Source organism: Suncus etruscus, chromosome X, assembly GCF_024139225.1.
Source record: "Suncus etruscus isolate mSunEtr1 chromosome X, mSunEtr1.pri.cur, whole genome shotgun sequence".
NCBI classification, from domain to species: domain Eukaryota; kingdom Metazoa; phylum Chordata; class Mammalia; order Eulipotyphla; family Soricidae; genus Suncus; species Suncus etruscus.
The window spans coordinates 69,425,240-69,445,104 of NC_064868.1; the positions used below are offsets into that span (position 1 = coordinate 69,425,240).

General features: G+C 37.8%; 1 protein-coding gene and 1 non-coding gene across 2 annotated transcripts in view; both read right to left on the reverse strand.

Annotated features, from left to right (window-relative positions):
* Positions 1-4,559: 4,559 nt before the first annotated feature.
* The window catches only part of SYTL4 (synaptotagmin like 4), a 110,343-nt gene continuing 95,037 nt past the window's right edge, over positions 4,560-19,865 (reverse strand). The window contains exons 12-18 of the mRNA XM_049766601.1: positions 19,425-19,603; positions 19,045-19,147; positions 18,172-18,333; positions 16,179-16,287; positions 13,709-13,808; positions 10,599-10,807; positions 4,560-4,863 (exon numbers count right to left, since the gene is read on the reverse strand). Coding sequence (XP_049622558.1) covers positions 4,715-4,863; positions 10,599-10,807; positions 13,709-13,808; positions 16,179-16,287; positions 18,172-18,333; positions 19,045-19,147; positions 19,425-19,603 — 1,011 coding nt within the window. The 3' untranslated portion in view covers positions 4,560-4,714. The remainder of the gene's footprint in view (positions 4,864-10,598; positions 10,808-13,708; positions 13,809-16,178; positions 16,288-18,171; positions 18,334-19,044; positions 19,148-19,424; positions 19,604-19,865) is intronic.
* Positions 16,723-16,829, reverse strand: LOC126000374 (U6 spliceosomal RNA). Its single transcript, XR_007492715.1, has one exon. It is a non-coding gene; the product is annotated as a U6 spliceosomal RNA (small nuclear RNA).

Below are 19,865 nucleotides of genomic sequence, written 5' to 3' on the forward strand. Positions count from 1 at the left end.
ATGAGATAGGACCTGGCTGAAATCAAGAAAAAAAATACTTTTTAGAATAATAAACTGGACAATTTCCCATGGTTCTGGGGTCAGGACTGAGAAATGAATACATTTTGAAAATTCTTGGGCATATCCAGCACCCTTTAAAGACTGTGTATTAGTTTACACAGACTTAGTTTAAAGACTGTGTAATTAGTTTAATTAAGTAATTAATTACTTAATTAGTTTAATTAAGAAATATTATGCTGTATGTAGCATTAGAGGAACATAAGAAACCATGACTAATCCCAAGCAATGCACAGTGAAAGAGATCTAACCAGGATTAGTACAGATCAAGCACACACCTTAGCCCCTATGACCCATACTAGTTCCTGAGCATACATTTAGTTGTAGTTCTAAAAGCTTTATCAACTGACTTCATAATTTTTACAAGGTATGTGCTGTTATTATTCCACTCCACAGCTGAGAGAATTAAATCACAAATGAGTCAAATAAGGGGCCGGAGCAGTGGTGTAGCGGTAGGGTGTTTGTCTTGCACACAGCTGACCTAGGGCGAACTGCGGTTCGATCCCCTGGCATCCCATATGGTCCCCTGAGCCAGGAGCGATTTCTGAGCGCATAGCTAGGAGTAACCCCTGAGAGTCACTGTGTGTGGCCCCCAAACCAAAAACAAATTAATTAATTAGTTAATTAAAAAATGAGTCAAGGGCCCGGAGAGATAGCACAGCGGCGTTTGCCTTGCAAGCAGCCGATCCAGGACCAAAGGTGGTTGGTTCGAATCTCGGTGTCCCATATGGTCCCCCGTGCCTGCCAGGAGCTATTTCTGAGCAGACAGCCAGGAGTAACCCCTGAGCAACGCCGGGTGTGGCCCAAAAACCAAAATAAATAAATAAATAAATAAAAGTAAATGTTTATTTAAAAAAATGAGTCAAACAACATGCATATGATCGAACAACTAACTTATGGCAGAGTTGGAATTTAAACTAGCAGTCTGGCTCCAAAGTAAATATTTTAAACAGTATGCTACTTACTTCTTCTTTTTCTACTTTTAATTTAAAGAAAACTGACAGCTCTAACCAAAGAAAAAGATTTCATCTCTCTATACTGCTATTCAGTCAGACTATTCAGAGTGGGCCCAGGAAGAAAGAAGAAATAAGAGGTTTCCATCTAAGAAAATTCATTCTCCAAAGAAGAGTGATAGCACATAAATCATGAGCCTAAGATATATGGGAGTAACAGTGAGTCAAAGGGAACCTTCTTCCACTGTTTTTTAAAATAGAAATCTCATCTTTGAAACATAAAAAATGTTTAGCAGTTTCTAGGTGAATGAAAAATATGAGGTGATCAAACTTGGAGCAAAAAGTCCTCCCTCTTCTTTCCAGGAGATGTTAAAGGCACAAGGTAAGTTCTAGAGATATAGCAAATATGAGACATCTCTGCTCATAGTTTGTGCACATCAGTCAAGATGTACATCCTTTATTAGTCACAATACCCTATCAGTAAAATTTGTCAAGTGTCAAGTCAGGACATGATAGCAGATTTGTTTTTGTTTTGGGGCCACATCAGGGGTTACTCCTGGTTCGCCACTCAGAAATCACTCCTGACAGACTCAGGGGACCATATTGGATGCTGGGAATCGAACCCAGGTCCATCCTTGGACAGCAGCTAGCAAGAGAAACACCCTATTGCTATGCTACATGATAGCAGATTTAAGACTCAAATGAGAGCATGATGCCACCTGACTTCATCAGTGCCTCCTGAACAGAGTTCAAACCTGTACTTGATTAATTTTTATTAAGTAATCAAAGCATGACAATCTTGTTTTCTTTGGGTAAAATTTTTTTGTAACTTTCTTTGTAGCTAATGATTGAAGACATTTTAACTATAAAATAAGGAAGTGAGGCAGCAGCCAAATTAGGCCAACTTTCTCTGCTCCCTCCCTCCAAAACTCTTTTTCCTCTCCTCCACTCTCAATCTCTCCTCTTTTTTCTCCTGTAATATAGTATTCTGAGTATTCTACTTTGAGTATCAGAGTCAGACCTTGATTCCAATCATAACTCTGCTGCATGACAGTGGACTTGATTTTCCTTTTTATTTTTAAATTATTTTTTCCATTTTCTAAAGAGAAAAATTTCAGCTTTATAATGTGCTTTAAGACATCAAGGAAACAACACATCATAAGCCTTTACTAAAGCCTTATATACAAAAATATACAATTTTGTGTCATTTTGCTGATATAAAAAATCATTTGGGTGCTACCTAGGAACCAAGCAAGACCCTTGTTTCTGAGGTGTTTCAGTTAGCATCAGTGTTATCCTTCAAAAGTAAACATTGGATGTAGGAGTGAAAGAGAAAATAATGTAAGGACCAAGCAAGAAACACATAAAAGAATGTCTTCCTTTCACAATTATCCTGTGGGTGAATATTTTCCTCCTAATATAAAGGTGGAGAAGTAGGACAGAGAGAGGAGAGTGAGTGGGTGGGTGTGTAACTAAGAGAATAGAGAATGAAGTAAGGAGGGATGTGAAAGTCCTGTCTCCCTAGATATCAATAAACACGAAGGACAAGGAAACAGACCTCAGCAGAGGTATCAGTAATGTATAGAAAAAACATTTTCTTGAAATCAGCACAGGATATTTTTAAGAATGGGTATTTATCATGTTGTTCCTTATTATTTAAGTTATAGGACAAGTAAGAACAGTAAGTCAGAACATTAGAAACAAAAATATCTATAAAACTAAGAAAAAAGCATTTGATTAATGAAAAAGCTTTATTGCAGTGCACATACATTTGGGGATAAATAACAAAGGAACAAATTATAGGTCAGTATCCCAAGTAGTTCCATCAGATCAATCTACCCAAAATGAACCTTTTAAAACACTCATCTAACTCAGTTCACTCATAGATTAGAAAACAGGATAAACTGCCTTCAATTCAGTACCCTTATTGAAGAACCAACAAGTAGCATTCTCTACTGAAGGGAATTTCTCTGATGCAGAATCTTTTAAACTTTGTATAGATACACTTGTATAAAAAAAGGCAGTCTGAAATAGTGAGTTATTAGAAAATCACTCAGTCATTTATTTGTATTCTGTAAAAGGTCTCAATAAGCCACATCTATGTTATATAGAGGTCAGGTTTAAGAAGCAGTAGAAAAATAGGAACTAAAGTAATTTCAAAGCAGACATCCATATAATTAGGAGAGTGTCTGAACACATTCTCTTAGAGAACTAACAGTGTTCAGCATGGAGAAATACTAGAACAAATTTGATAGAACCTGGCTGTTCTGACAGGATGTAATATAGAAGATCATTTTCTGAAGACCAGAGATAGCACAGCAGTTAAGGTGCTTGTTTTGCATGAGCTGACCTTAGTTCGATTACCAGCATCATACATAGTTTACCCAAGTCCTGGTAGGAGCGATTTCTGACAGTGATAACCTGCAGAGCCAGAGTAAGTCCTGATCACAATAGAGTGTGTTCACCTCCATAGACATAGACTCTTAAAATATGTGGTATGTGAGAGTGAAGATGTCTCATCTTTAATTAGAGAAATGAGGAGTTCTTTAACATTGCTTTCAAAAAGGCAGATAATTTAGCACAAGCTGGAAGATAACCTCACTCTTACTAACTCTGGTACTATGAACACTAAAAAAATCTTGTTAGGCTTGTTCATGACTCAGTCCTAACATACCATCTAATTAAAGTGTTTTTCTAAAGTATAATAATTTTTTTTGGTTTTTGGGCCACACCCATTTGATGCTCAAGGGTTACTCCTGGCTAAGCACTCAGAAATTGCCCCTGCTTGGGGGGACCATATGGGACGCTGGGGGATCGAACCGCAGTCCTTCCTTGGCTAGCGCTTGCAAGGCAGACACCTTACCTCTAGTGCCACCTCACAGGCCCCAAGTATATTAATTTTAAGGGTCTCCCAAAGGTCTAGTGAAAGTGCTTGGGAGCAGCAAGAGCAGAAAAACTTTCATAGTATTTCAGAGAAAACCATTGGTGCTCAAAGAAGGTGAAAACTGGTTTAAAAACAAGAATAGTTAACAGCCAAGTTTCAAAATGCATTAAAGCAGAAAAATATTTAAAAAGGATAGATTAGAGATGAGGAAAGTACTTACTCACCATTCTCCTATATACTCCGGTCTTTAATAACCCAACCCTGCTTGCTAGATCTTTGGCCTCAGATCAGGCACACCTTAAATACAGACAAGTATATATTCTTGAGGCAGCAGAAACATAGCAAGAAAAGATAGCAAGAAAAGAGATTAAAATGTTTTAAAAGCTTTTAAAAGTTTATTAGACTTATAAAGATGTAATAAAAAAGAGACTAAAATACTGGATTGTATAAAATACATTTATAAGAGACCCCTATATTCTTGAGATTGCTATAAAAAGTAGGTATCAGGGGCCAGAGGGGTGGTGCAAGTGATAGGGTGTCTGCCTTGCACATGCTAACCTAGGATGGATTGCAGTTCAATCCTCTGGCGTCCCTTATGATCCCCCAAGCCAGGAGTGATTTCTGAGAGCATAGCCAGGAGTAACCCCTGAGCATCACTGGGTATGGCCCAAAAACCAAAAAAGTAGGTATCAACCTGTATATAGACTTCTAGAAATACATTTTTATCTACACATATAAAGTATAAATGTTTGCTTTTTTTGCACTCATTTCTTCTGACTTTCCCTGAACATGACTGGTCCTTCCAGAGAAGGACAAAGGCTCATGAGCCCAGCTTCTGTTTGGCCATTGAGGAACGAAGCTGCAGAGTTCCTTCTGCCCAAGATCCTGGGTACTGTCGCATCTTCTGCCACAGGCTCACTTCTTCCCCAGTTGAATCCATCCAGTCCACCACTTTCCCATTACTGATCCCTGAAAAGAAATACCAGAGAAACTGAACAGTATCCCACTCCTCAGCCCAACAGAAATGATGACATAAGCATAACAGACAAAGATGTAAAGATATAGTGGTGTGGGGTCTGCTCCTTGTTGATCCTGTGCAGCTACTTCTGTGTACCTGAAACTCTACCAAAGGACTTCAGGTTGGTAAAAATGAAACTCAACAGGGTACCCCTAACTGAGGCTGTTAGACGGCTCTAAGACCTGCCACTTCTGCCAATGTTCCTGCCTTCTATTACTGTCAAGTTGACCTAAACGTTGTTCCCAAAGGGACTAAGCTTAACACAGATATTTTCTGTAGTTGCAGATTCAGGCCTGAATTTCAGACTATATATGACATTATTCTTATTCTCATTCCTTCATTCAATAAAAATGTATCATTTATATACTGCTTCCTGTGTACCTATCATATAATCTTAGCTCTTAATATACAGTAATGAACAGAAAAGTTCTATGGATATGCAATTCATATTTGTATAGAGAAAACAGAATATACACAAACCATAATATATGTATACAAACCATATATATATATATATACAAACCAGGTGGTAAGAGAAGCAAATAATCAGGAGAGCTTTGTGCCTAGAAAAATGTCCCTTTTTAGATTGAAAGTGTCCTCACTAATGAATTCTTTCAAACTTTCCAAGAGGCACTACTACCAATCCTGGCAAGACTCTTTCATGAAATAGAAAAAAATGGAAACACTTCCAAATAGCTTTTATGAAGCCAACATCACCTTGATACCTAAACCAGACAGAGATGCTACGAAAAAAGGAAATTACAGACCAATATCACTGATGAATGCAGATGCAAAGATCCTCAACAAAATCCTGGCAAATAAGATTCAATGCCTCATTAAGAAGATCATCCACTAAAATCAAGTAGGTTTCATCCCAGGAATGCAAGGATGGTTGAACATCTGTAAATCTATCAACATTATACACAACATCAACAACAAGAAAAATAAAAACCACATGATCATATCAATCAATGCAGAGAAAGCATTTGATAAGGTCCAACACCCATTCTTGATCAAAATCAAAGCAAGATGGGAATGAAAGGAACCTTTCTCAATATAGTTAAGGCCATCTACCACAAGCCAGTGGCAAATATTATCCTCAATGGAGAAAAACTAAAAGCCTTCCCTCTAAATTCTGGCACAAGACAAGGCTGTCCTCTCTCACCACTCCTATTCAACATAGCACTGGAAGTACTCGCTATAGTGATTAGGCAAGAAAAAGATATCAAGGAAATCCAGATAGGAAAGAAAGAAGTCAAGCTATCGCTGTTTGCAGATGACATGATACTCTACTTAGAAAGCCCTAAAGACTCTACAAAAAAACTTCTAGAAACAATAGACTCATATAGCAAGGTGGCAGGCTACAAAATTAACACACAAAAATCTATGGCCTTTCTATACACCAGTAGTACTAAGGAAAAAAAATGGATATTAAGAAAATAACCCCATTCACAATAGTGCCACACAAACTCAAATATCTTGGAATCAACTTGACTAAACATGTGAAGGACCTATACAAAGAAAACTATAAAATTCTGCTTCAACAAATAAGAGAGGATACACGGAAATGGAAACACATACCCTACTCATGGATTGGCAGGATTAACATCATCAAAATGGCAATACTCCCCAAGGCATTGTACAGATTTAATGCAATCCCTCTAAAGATACCCATGACATTCTTCAAAGAAGTGGATCATGCAATTTTGAAATTCATTTGGAACAATAAACTCCCTAAAATAGCTAAAGCAATCATTAGGATTAAGAATATGGGAGGAATTACTTTCCCCAACTTTAAACTTTACTACAAAGCAATAATTATCAAAACAGCATGGTATTGGAATAAAGACAGGCCCTCAGATCAGTGGAATAGGCTTAAATACTGAGAGAAGGTTCCCCAGACATACAATCACCTAATTTTTGATAAAGGAGCAAGAAATCCTAAATGGAGCAAAGAAAGCCTATTCAACAAGTGGTGTTGGCACAAGTGCCTAGCCACTTGCAAAAAATTGAACTTAGACCCCCAGCTAACATCATGTACAAGGTAAAATCCAAATGGATTAAAGACCTCGATATCAGACCGAAACCATAAGATATATAGAACAACACATAGTCAAAATAATCCAGGACATTGAGACTACAGGCATATTCAAGGAGGAAACTGCACTCTCCATGAAAGTGAAAGCAGAGATTAACAAATGGGAATATATTAAACTGAGAAGCTTCTGCACCTCAAAGGAAATAGCGCCCAGGATACAAGAGCCACCCACTGAGTGGGAGAAACTATTCACCCAATACCCATCAGATAAGGGGCTAATCTCCAAAATATACAAGGCACTGACAGAACTTTACAAGAAAAAAATCTAATCCCATCAAAAAATGGGGAGAAGAAACGGACAGACACTTTGACAAAGAAGAAATACAAATGGCCAAAGGAAACATGAAAAAATGCTCCACATCACTAATCATCAGAGAGATGCAAATCAAAACAACTATGAGGTATCACCTCACACCACAGAGATTGGCACACATCACAAAGAATGAGAATAAACAGTGTTGGCGGGGGGATGTGGAGAGAAAGCAACTCTTATCCACTGCTGGTGGGAATGCCATCTAGTTCAACCTTTATGGAAAGCGATATGGAGATTCCTCCAAAAACTGGAAATTGAGCTTCCATATGATCCAGCTATACCACTCCTAGGAATATACCCTAGGAACACAAAAATACAATACAAAAATCCCTTCCTTACACCTATATTCATTGCAGCACTATTTACCATAGCAAGACTCTGGAAACGACCAAGATGCCCTTCAACAGACGACTGGCTAAAGAAACTGTGAAACATATACACAATGGAATATTATGCAGTTTTCAGGAGAGATGAAGTCATGAAATTTTCCTATACATGAATGTACATGGAATTTATTATGCTGAGTGAAATAAGTCAGAGAGAGAGAGAAAAATGCAGAATGGTCTTACTCATCTATGGGTTTTAAGAAAAATGAAAGACATTCTTGCAATAATAATTTTTAGACACAAAAGAAAAAAGAGCTGGAAGTTCCAGCTCACCTCAGGAAACTCACCACGAAGAGTGATAAGTTTAGTTAGAGAAATAACTACATTTTGAACTGTCCTAATAATGAGAATGTATGAGGGAAATGGAGATCCTGTTTAGAGTACAGGCGGGGGTCGGGTGGGGAGGAGGGAGACGTGGGACTTTGGTGATGGGAATCTTGCACTTGTGATGGGTGGTGTTCTTTACATGACTGAAACCCAAACACAATCATGTATGTAATCAAGGTGTTTAAATATAATAAAATATATTAAAAAAAGATTGAGTCCTTTGATGAGATGAAAATATATGAGTAAAAATATGAATGACTGGAAGAATTAGGCTCTTCAGGGGGAACACTAATTGCAAATATTATGGTGTGAAAATAAGCATGAAATTTTTTGGAGTGCAAATATATAGTCATTGTTATTGTAGCTGAGTAAGCAAGAAGATACTGCATTAGTATGGATTAGAATTAGCAGGGGGTGTCACAGAGGACTAGCACAGTGGTAATGAGTACCTGCCAATCTTGCAAATATATGGTTATAAGTTCAAATCATAAAAATAAAAAATTATCCCACATATTCTGAGCACTATTTGGCAGCTCTACTATGATCCCTGGCATTCCAAGTAATTTCTGGCCACATTAAAGTTAGGCATGTATAAACCTCATAAAAATAGAGGTGAGACTTTTGGCAAGAACCACAACTAAAACCAGCAAATGCCAATGTTACTTGTACAGAGTAAAACCCTGCTCTGCATATTACATTTGTGAGTCTTGCAGGAACTCCCAGTGAACACCACAACCATAGCTTGTGTGTTGCAACCAAGAATACAACCAGTATAAACACCAGAATTAAATGAGTGCAAAGGTTGATGGGCACCATGACCACATTTGCAAGTATCACAACCCAATATACAATTCCAGGTGAACACTACCCAGTGAAACAACTACCACCACAAAATCAACAGCCATTAATGGAAGAAGGTGGAGGCAGTATAAAAATAATTTAAAAATAAAAATTAAAAAATTACTCAAATATGTGCTTTTTCTTTTTTCTGAAAAGGGGGAACAAGGGCCCGGAGAGATAGCACAGCGGCGTTTGCCTTGCAAGCAGCCGATCCAGGACCAAAGGCGGTTGGTTCGAATCCCGGTGTCCCATATGGTCCCCCGTGCCTGCCAGGAGCTATTTCTGAGCAGACAGCCAGGAGTAACCCCTGAGCACCGCCGGTTGTGACCCAAAAACCAAAAAAAAAAAAAAGGAAAAGAAAAGGGGGAACAAAGGGTTCAATAATATAAAGGCCTGTAGTTTATGAGAATTTTATGTTACTTCTATGTGTAACAGGAAGCCATAAAGAGTTTTTAAAATGGAGACTAGGAGGGGTCTCAAACTCAATTTACCTGGGGGCCGCAGGAGGCAAAGTTGGCGTGATCCTTGAGTGCAAAGTCAGTAGTAAGCCTTGAACATTGGGGGCTGTGACCTGAACAACTAAAACAAAACAAAACAAAAAAGATTCCTCTAGGGCAGGGCCACAAAATGTTGTAAGGAGGGCCTTTTGCGGCCCACAGGTCGTGAGTTTGAGGCCCCTGGTAAAGCAATAGAGCAGCACACAGGGCACTGGCCCTGCATCCTGACAACCTGGATTCTATCCTTCACACTCCATATAGTCCCTTAAGCCCTATCAAGTGTAATTTCTGAGCAAAGTGATAGAAATAAGCCCTGAATAAAGTTGGGTGTGTCAAAAACAACAACAACATCATAAACAGTCTGACATAAACTGGCTTACAACTATGAAAATATAGTTCTAGGTACTTTGTGTTACTGTGTATGGATACAGACTTTTGAAAAATAAAAAGAGAATTCAAAACTAAGCTTTAAAAATTGTCAATATTTGATTAGTTTGTGTAGAGAATGAGGATTCCACAACAAAAAGTATAGTGTTAATAGACTATTTCATGAAAAGGGGAGTTATCAGTTATGTTAAGTGGCATTAAACATTCTAGTTAAGATTAAAAAAAAACTTTGGTATTAGAAATTTCCTAGTAGAGTTGTAGAACAGAAGTCAGATTGTATACAATAGGAGAGGTAAGGACAAAGGGACAATTCTTTTTTAAGAAAATAGAAGGATGAAGGGCCTAAAGAAAGCTTATCTGTTTCTTAAGGCTGGAAATACTGGATCAATCTGTAATCACCCCCAATAGAAAGGTAGAGAGAATAAAGTTAACAAAAGAAGTGAATTCTAGAAGTCAGGTCACTGAAAAGATGAGTATTTCTAATATACTATAAAAGAATTTGGCCTTTGTTAAAAGGTCCTTTCATTATAACAGGATGGGATATATAAATAAAGTACAGATACAGGTAGGGTTGTAGATTTCCTTGGTATTGAAAGATGGTAACATTTCTAGCAATCAGGATCACATTTATACATAAAATAATACGAGTGAAGTCTTTCCCTAAGTCTAAAACATAGCAGGCACTCAGGAATACTGTTTGAACATTAATTGAAAGGAAAGAAGACAACTTCGTCATATAGATGCTTATGGAGACAGTGAATGGGGGAGGAATTAGACATACTGAAAGTAATATATAGAAGAGTTATAAGATAGTGAAGGTTGAATGAGAGGATCTTACCAGTGCCAACACCCAGCCTGACCCCTCCCAGGAAGTCATTGCTGGCCAGGGGCTCCCGGTCCCACACAGTCAGTTCCAGGCACATGTGCTGTAGATCTTCCAGTCTCACAGAATTGTAGACAAATGTATGGTTGTAGTGGGGATTCAGGGTCTTCTTCATCACAGGAGTTTTACGCTTACTGGTCTTGTTCCTCATAGGAAGGAGGTATCTGGCAGAGGATGGGAAGTAATCAACAACTTTTTTAGAGTTAGCCAACAGCTATCTACCTTCCTTTTTCTCCTAGTACAACAAATTATAGGAAGATGAGTCTATATGCATGTCCTAGTATGCCATTTCTTTCTTTGAATCTGCTGCATTTGCCTCTACTAGACCATTCACCTAACTTGATTCTGCTAAGCCTAGAGAAAGCATATAGGATTATTAGTATGTTGTTGTCTATGTTCCACAAAAACGATTTTATGTACTTAATTCTATTTATATTGGGTAAATACTTCTTTAAATAAAACTGATATTAATAACTAGATACATATTCCACAAGATTTAAATAAGGATGATCTGCAATTTGAAGAAAACTGTAATTTCAGACACTACTTAAACATCTGGGAGACAAAGTTACAAGTTCCCAGTCAGGAGACAGATTTTTATTCCAGATTAGTGAAGAACATAAATCTACCATAAAAGTAAAAGTGAGACAGATCTACCACCCTCCTATTTGGAAATCAACTCTTCAGTTCAGGTCAAACCAAATTCAGACTGAGAATGAGCAGAATAGTGAATTTTTTGCTACCATTTGTATAATTTTAGGAAAAAAAGTTGGCACTTGAAGCAGTAGGAGGACTGTTTAGTGTTAGCTCAGAGCAGTAGGAGACATGGCAAAGGCAAGGAGGCAGGAGCAGGGAGTCTGGTAAAGTTTCTCCAGCAGTCTGGCAGGGACCATCCCAGCAGGAGTGGCAGAGTTTCTCACCTCACTAGCACTTCAGCCCAAGGCTTTTTATACCCCTAGGCCAACTGTCACCTTTCAAAATTTGCAAGAGGTGGGCTTCTGGTAACTGATCTCTTCACCCTTAAAGGGACAGTACCTACTAATGGCTGATCAAAGTCCACAGAGTCTCTGTTTCTTTAAAGATACCCTGAATATCATCTCCCTCCCCAAGAATATCTCAAAAGATTCAATGGGGTTATCTATATTTTCCTTCTATGTTTAATACCTCAATAGTTATACTTCTTAGTGTGTTTATTTCCAAAGGTAAAGATAGCCTCCTCCATCCTTTTTTATTTATTATTATTTATTTATTTTATTTTTACTTTTTATTTTATATATTAATTTTGTTTGTTTTGGTTCTGTTTGTTACAAAATTCTAGAAGAAAAGTCTCATTTGGGATAAAAGCTCAGGTAAAAACCAGGGCACAGAGATTGTATAGCTTGTCATTCTTACCTCCAAATGCACCAGCAATATAATATGGCACCATTCCCTTTTGCATAGGCATACTAAAAAAGGGGGAAATCTTATATATAGAAACAAGCTCTTATCTACTAGGGATAAGAATCCATAAATTTTAGAATACAGGGGTGCTTCTCACCCTGAACATGTGCCATGGGGACTCATCTTAGACTCCACGTGATCAGATAGTGACCGTCCAACCCCAAACACCAAATCCCAACCATAGAACCAACACAGTTCCCTGCAATAGCACCAAAAATCAAACTCCCAGTGGAAAATTCCTAATACCACTCTGACACCAACTTGCACAAACCAGGTTTGATATGATACCCTGATGACGATGACGAGGAAACAGCAACAACTTGATCTAAGAGCAGGTTGCCCTACCTCATCACCTTAATGTAAAATGAAATCAGAAGATACTCCATCCTTTGATCTGTGCAAAAACCAAGATCACCAATCACAGAAGACTGACTTTGACAACTACGACTAATCAGAACATTTCCAAGGACCAATAAGAAGGACCTAGTTTATGCTTCAGCCTAGGATTTGTAAAAAACCAAGATCTCTAATTCCAGAGGTCCAACTTTGATAATCACGACTGAGCAGAACTTCTGGAAACATAAGACTTTATCCTGGCTTCATCCTAGGATCTGTGCACACAAAAACCAAAATCATTAATTACAGAAGACTGACTACAGCAACAATGACAGAGTAAAACTTTTACAATCATAAAGAAAGACTCGATCCTAGACTTTGTCCTATGACTTGTGAAAATACCAAGATCTCTAATTACAGAGGACTGATTTTGTCAGCCACAACTGAGCAGAATGTTTCCTGACACCATAAAAAGACTTTGGGGTTTGATAATGAGCATATCTGGAGTAGTTGTTCCCATGACAGTATTCTTCAAGGGTGGAGAAACCCTGTATCTCTTAGGTCAAGGAAATTCCCTTTCTAATTTCCCCAATACTTAATGTGCCTATGTAAAATAACAACAACAAAAACACAAAACCTTGCTACAGCCCTCCTTCCCTTTTTCTTTCTTTTCTCCCTTTTTTCTTTCTTGTTGTTTATTGTTGCTGTTGTGTTTTTTGTCATTGCTTGTTTTAGGGTTTTTTTTCTTTTTTCTCTTTTCACTTTTGTCTTTTAAATTGATATTGATAGCTACTAGATGAACTCCTTCCAGCTTTCATTTTCTTTATTTTCACTACAGAACCACAGAACTTGAATCATCTTATTCTGCTTCATAAATTGAAGAAATAAAAAAGTGGATGGTACCAGGAGCAAAAAGTCGCATGAACATTGAGTGGAAATAAAAAATAATCAAATCTAAATACCAAACCAAAGTCAATGACAACAGATACCCAATCTACAAGTTATATACATAAAGGAGCTGTTACACTGGCAGTCTGGGGGCTAATGGGGGCAGAATGGGATGCACGCTGGGAACAGGAGCAGAGGAAGGACATTGGTAGTGGGAATGGCCCTAATTTACTGACACAATGTACCTTAAATATAACTGTGAAAGACTTGTAATGCACATTGGTCACAATAAAATTTAAAAAAAAAGACACCCTAGGATAATAGCCACAAAAATTAAATTGAACCTTTCTTAGCTCTCTCATCCTAAAACTAATTAGTTTGGTGCTAGTCCAGGGACTTACCCCTTGACAAAGCTGTCTGAAGTTCCTCCTGATTTGGCAGCAGTCAGGTTCTTGGCTTCTTTGATCCACACCTGGAGCTCTCCCCCTTCCCCACCTTTACCTGTAAGGAATGTTAGCCATAACAAGTAAGCCCCTAACATGCAAATTTCTCTTAAGCTTTACCTACATAACACTTCCTCACCTTGTTCCTGAAGGCAGAAAACTTTATGACAACTGGATCACATCTGACTCGTTTTTAATACCTAGTACAGTGTATGTAAATACACAGTCAATTCACAACAGCAATAAATGCTTATTGAAATCTAGCTATGTGAAAAAAAATCTATGGTAATTAACATGAAAAACTCCCTATAGACTTTTAGAAAAAAATTGTTCTCACTTATTAATAATAAATTGAGGTTTAGAGAAATATAGATGACTGCTAATTTTTGGAGGGATTTTGGGACACACCTGGTGATGGTCAGGGGTTACTCCTGTCTATGCACTGAGAAATCGCTCCTGGTTTGGGGGACCATATGAGATGCTGGTGGATCGAACCGTGGTCCTTCCTAGGTCAGATGCATGCAAGGCAAACACCTTTTTGAACAAATTAAAAAGAGGAAACTCACTCATGTCCTTGATCCAATCCCCACTTCAGGGACTGGAGCAATAGCACAGCAGTAAGGCATTTGCCTTGCATGCAGCCAACACAGGATGGATCCCATTTCAAATCCCAGCATCCCATATGGTCCCCAGAATCTACCCGGAGTGATTTCTGAGTGCAGAGCCAGGAGTAACCCCTGAACGCAACTGGGTGTGGCCCAAAAACCAAAAAAAAAAAAAATCCCCTTCAAAGGACTCATCAGGAGTCATCAGTTTCAATCCCCACCTCCTTTTTTTTTTTTTTTGGTTTTTGGGTGACACTCAGCAGTGTTCAAGGGTTCCTCCTGGTTCAACGCTCAGAAATCACTGCTGGCCCATATGGGATGCCGGAATTCAAACCACTGACCTTCTGCATGCAAGGCAAATGCCTTACTTCCATGCTAGCTCTCAGGCCCCCCCACCTCCCATTTTTATGCATGTTTTCTCCAATTGCTATGGAATGTTATTATGATTAATTAATACACAAATAGCATTCATAAAAACCCCAAACAACATCATATCAAGCAGGAATATCACTTTTTCTATATTGGTCCTATCTCTCAGTTAAATATATGATAATATCACCTCTTCTCTTAAAAGAGTCCTTTATGAAGTGATGGATGTTGGAACACTGTATGACTTTAACTCACCATTAACTCGCAATTTTTAACACTGCATTTCCCGGCAATTTAACAAAATAATAAAATAAAAATAACTTTAAAATCTTTCAAGCTTATCTATTTATCATGTTATTTATTCTCCACGATTCTCTTCTTTCACCAACAGTTATCCTTTAAGAAATAGTCAAAATTCAATGCACCATATCTTCTCAGTCCTTAGACTCACTATTCTGAAAGTATTTAATAATACTGCTGACTGTTTAGCTCCCTTCTTCAAGTTCTCTCCTGGCATTGCTCTCTAAAAACCCTCTACCTGTCACTAGATTTTCTACTTTTCTTAAACCTTTAAAATGCTGCTGTTCTTTATTATTTGATCCTTGTGCATTTTCTCTCTAGTCATATTGCATGTTCTTTTCCAGGATCTCATCCATTCCCCCAAGCCTGAAGATTATACTTTGCCAATGGTATAGTTTTAAAATCTTGGGCTTTCCCATTGCCAATTTATTGAAATAAATTGCTTATAATTATGTTCAATGACCCTTCAGATAAACTCTAACCTCATCTCCAACTCTAGCTCATTTACATATATGCTTCAGCCTCAGTGAAATGGTTTGCTTCCTTACATTCACATGCAGCCCCATATTTAGAAATCATTCTAAAATCTTCACTCATGTTGGGCTTCTCTTCTGGAAAAGCATTCCATCCTGCTCCTTTTCTTGTCTGGTATAATTCCGCCATTTCTTTAAGCCATCCTAAATATCCCAGAAGAATTCATAACCCTATCTGTGCTTCTTTTGCACACGACTATCTTTCTTACTAAACTAATCTAGAGAAAGAAATCATACCTTATTCATTTACAGTCAATAGAAAATTATCAGTCGTGTTCACTAACTTTTTCTCAGTCTTCAAATTTCTATCATACTTTACTGCCTTTTCAAACCACATTTTCTCAATCCCCAAATTTATGTTCTGTTCTACCTGTTAGTAGCTTGCCACAAGACAAAGTGAGTTCGCTGACCTAAGGGCAAAATAATGCCCACCTTAAGGTGTTCCCCTCTGGTTAAAACTACAGTTAAGATTAATTTAGTAAAAGGGACTTTTCCCTAAAAGCTGATTCAGTGTATATCTCAATCTGATCTCTTATATAGAATTGCTATTGTACTGCACCTCTTCACACAGCTCCTATGCAGAAAACTAAGTGCTAAATTGAGGGTCCGAAGGTAACTCACTCTTTTTCCGGTCACTTCCATTGGGGAGTTTGGAGGATGGGATGTATTTCAATGAAACCACCAACTCGCCTTTGTGTGATGGCAAGCCAATCAGGGACTCAGCACTGCTCTGAAAAACAGGGAAACAGTACGGTCAAACTGGGCTTCTTTAGAGTCCTGGCTCCATGCTCAGAAATCGTTCCTGGCAAGCTTGGAGGATCATACGGAATGCCAGGAATCGAACTGGGTCCATCTCAGGTCGGCCACATGCAAGGTAAATGCCCTACCAAAGTGCTATCCCTCTGGCCCCACTATACATATTCTTTTTGTTGGAGGGGGGATCACACCCTGCAGCGCTCAGAGGTTACTCCTCGCTCTACACTCAGAAATATATCCTGGCAGGCTCAGGGGACCATATGGGATGCTGGGATTCAAACCACCGTCCTTCTGCATGCAGGGCAAACACCTTACCTCCAAGCTATCTCTCCGGCCCCTAGTATACATATTCTTGACTCATTAATTCTACCACCAGAAATTTCTCCAAAGAGTACATTCACATAAAAAGATTAAGACATATTATAGCATAGTTTTGCATGTCATCTTTGCACAGGGGACAAGCTAATCTACTCTGTATCATTCCAATTTTAGTATACATGCTGCTGAAGTGAGCACAATTACAGCATAGTTTTAAGAGTCAAAGAACAAACACAATTTAAATGTCCATTGTAAATAAATGATAATAAAAGCACATGAAAAATACTTTATAGCAATTAAAATATAAGTGTTGTAGAAAAATGTTCAAGATGTACGACAAATCATTAAAATAATCCAAGGTGTATATATATACATGCAATATGTTACATGATACTATTTGTTTAAAAATAAATATATACATAAATTCAGGCATGTATATCCATAACACTTATTATAAAATGTCTAAAGATACTCATGTAGTTGACAAGAATGTTTCTATCCAGAGTAAAGAACCTAATTTTCATTTTTACTGTGCATGTTATTTAAATTTTAGACCATTCACATAAGTATCTTTATTCTTACTATATATAAGACATTGTAAAAGTTCAAATATTATAAAAAGGCATCCTGGTACAACACAGGGGCAAAAGGTACCAATCCTCCCACGTAGTTAAAAATCTAAGTAGAACTTTTGACTTCCTCCAAACTTAACTAAAATCATCCCGTGGTGTTCTTGGTATACTGGTTTTAGGACTTCCCTGTGATACTGAATTCAAGGATGCTCAAGCCCCTCTATAGTCAGCCTTCCTGTATCTGTGGGTTCCACATACATGAATTCACTGTTACCTGTGGTTGGCTGAATCTGTGAATATGCAATCCTGGGATTAAAAACAATCCACATTGTTTAAATTTTAAGCAAATTCATGGTATTCAAAGCAGAGTTGTAAAAGAGTCGGCTGTATATATAAAATACAATTGCCTTACTACCTTAGTCTTCCTTCCTATATAGAGGTGGTAACAGCATTAGATTAAAATCTAGCTTGGCATTCAGATCCTAAACACTATTACACACTCTGCTACACTCTCAACTGAGACGCCATGTCCGGAGATGCCATCTCCAAAGTAAAACTGTCCCTAAATTTTATAATCCAGGTCAAAGCTATTTAAATCTATTAATTAAGTTCCTACTTCTCTAGTGAAATGCTTAGTTGTAAATGTAGCACAGTTTAAGATACATCTAAAAGGTTTGCTTGGACAGGAGGTGCACATTAGAATATTAGATTCTAGAATGTTAGGAGGGATATAATGAAACAAAAGGTGAAAGACAATGGAAAACCATGGCTTCATTCTTTGCCTAACCTGTATAGAATAAACTAGTCACAGTCAACATTGAAATTACTGTCAAATTCAGAAACCCCAACAGGGTTGTGCCAGAACTCTAGACTCTACATTCAGAGGACATTCAGAGATATTACCCATATGTGTCAGCAGATGTCACTACAGACAATTATACCTCAGACCCAAACTGTAACTTAACTACCTTTCCATGTAAAGGGAGGCAATGATCCAGTTTCTTATCAAGCACCCAGGAATCCAAATGGACCTCTGCCTCTCCAAGGAAAGTGTTTCTGCCAAAGCGACCATGATGCCAAACAGAGAACTGCAAAGTCCTCTGGGTCAGGAAAGATTCTGAGATCTCATACTGTAAAAGAAAAATAGTTCAAGATGATTATTTGGTAGTAATTTCTCATAAATGTATTGTAGAATAAGAATATCCATGACTAAATTTTCAGTCCCGAATATTAAATTTGTTAACTCCTAAGAACTTTAAGATTTCTTACTCAAAGCCTTAGTCTAACCCTTTCAAAAAACTACCATATTTCATGGAATGACTGAGAAAATTCATTTTTCATTTTCTAAAATGGCTGAGAGGACACTGGAAAAAGCAAGAAGGGTTGCCATAAGACTCATTATTGCAAATGACTTTTAATTTTTTAAATAAATTGAGATACACAGTTACAACGTTGTTCATGATTGAGTTTTAGTCATACAATGTATAATGCCCTTCACTAGTATGTCCACAGTTTCTTCACTGTCCTTCATACCTGCCTCTATGACTGGTATTTTTCTTTTCTTTCTCATCTTTTTTTTCCTTTTGGACACTGTAGTTTGCAATAATGTTAGCAAATGACATTTTAAAATAAGATCTATCATCACATGAATCTCCAACATCACACACATCACTTTTGTTCTCATCTTGAGAACTTAGGGTATGAACAGATGTTTGGAGTGTATCTTAGACACAGGCAGAATCAATGAAACCCAAGACAACAAGCATGTTGCAGAGGAATAACTATAGCTTACAGTACAAGGCAAAGCAAATTCATTTACCCTTGGGATTTCAGTTACTTACTTTAAGAACCTCTTCGTATAGTGGATTGATAGTGTCCCGTTTAATGCTGGTTTTTCTTTTTCCTTGGCGGGACTTATCAGGCAGAAGATATGTCTTCACATACCTAGAAACCAAAAAGAACACTGAGCAACCAGATATGATTTTCAAACCTATTCATCACTTCTTTGTTCTCCAAATACCTGTCCATGAGCAAATTAACATGTCACATCCAACTCTTGTAGACATGCTATTTTTCCAAATGTTTTCCCAATCCTGATTCATTTCTCTTATCCTTTCTAACTACCATTCATAATACTACCCTGTTCCTCCAAGAAATGATAACCTCTGTTCAAGTATGCCCAGATAGATTTCAGGCTCTGAGCTCTTATGCAAGAACTCACGGGTTAGAGTGCTTCTTGGCTGAATCAGCATAGGCCAGCTGGTGGCATTCCTTCACATAGATAACCAGAGTCTGTATCTGCTGTTCATACTTCAGGGAAAAGGAAATCTTGCCAGTCACAAAGATGTTCCCAAAATCACCAGCTTCACTATAGATGCTCATCATGCTTCCAATTGTACTCTGAAGATAAAGCACCCACAAACATCTGGGGAAGTTATACTCACCTCTCCACACTGATCACAACTTTCCCCCATGTTAAAGTCACACTCAGTAGACAAAAGCTTCGGAATACCCTATAATAATCCAGTATAACTAGTAGTCATATACCTGAGTATAAGAGAGAGTAACATACAATTGTTCAAATCAATAAATCACAGCTCATGGCTCCCCTAGGAGCTTAATTTCTCCTTACCCTCTTCTTATACATTTATTGTTAATTTTT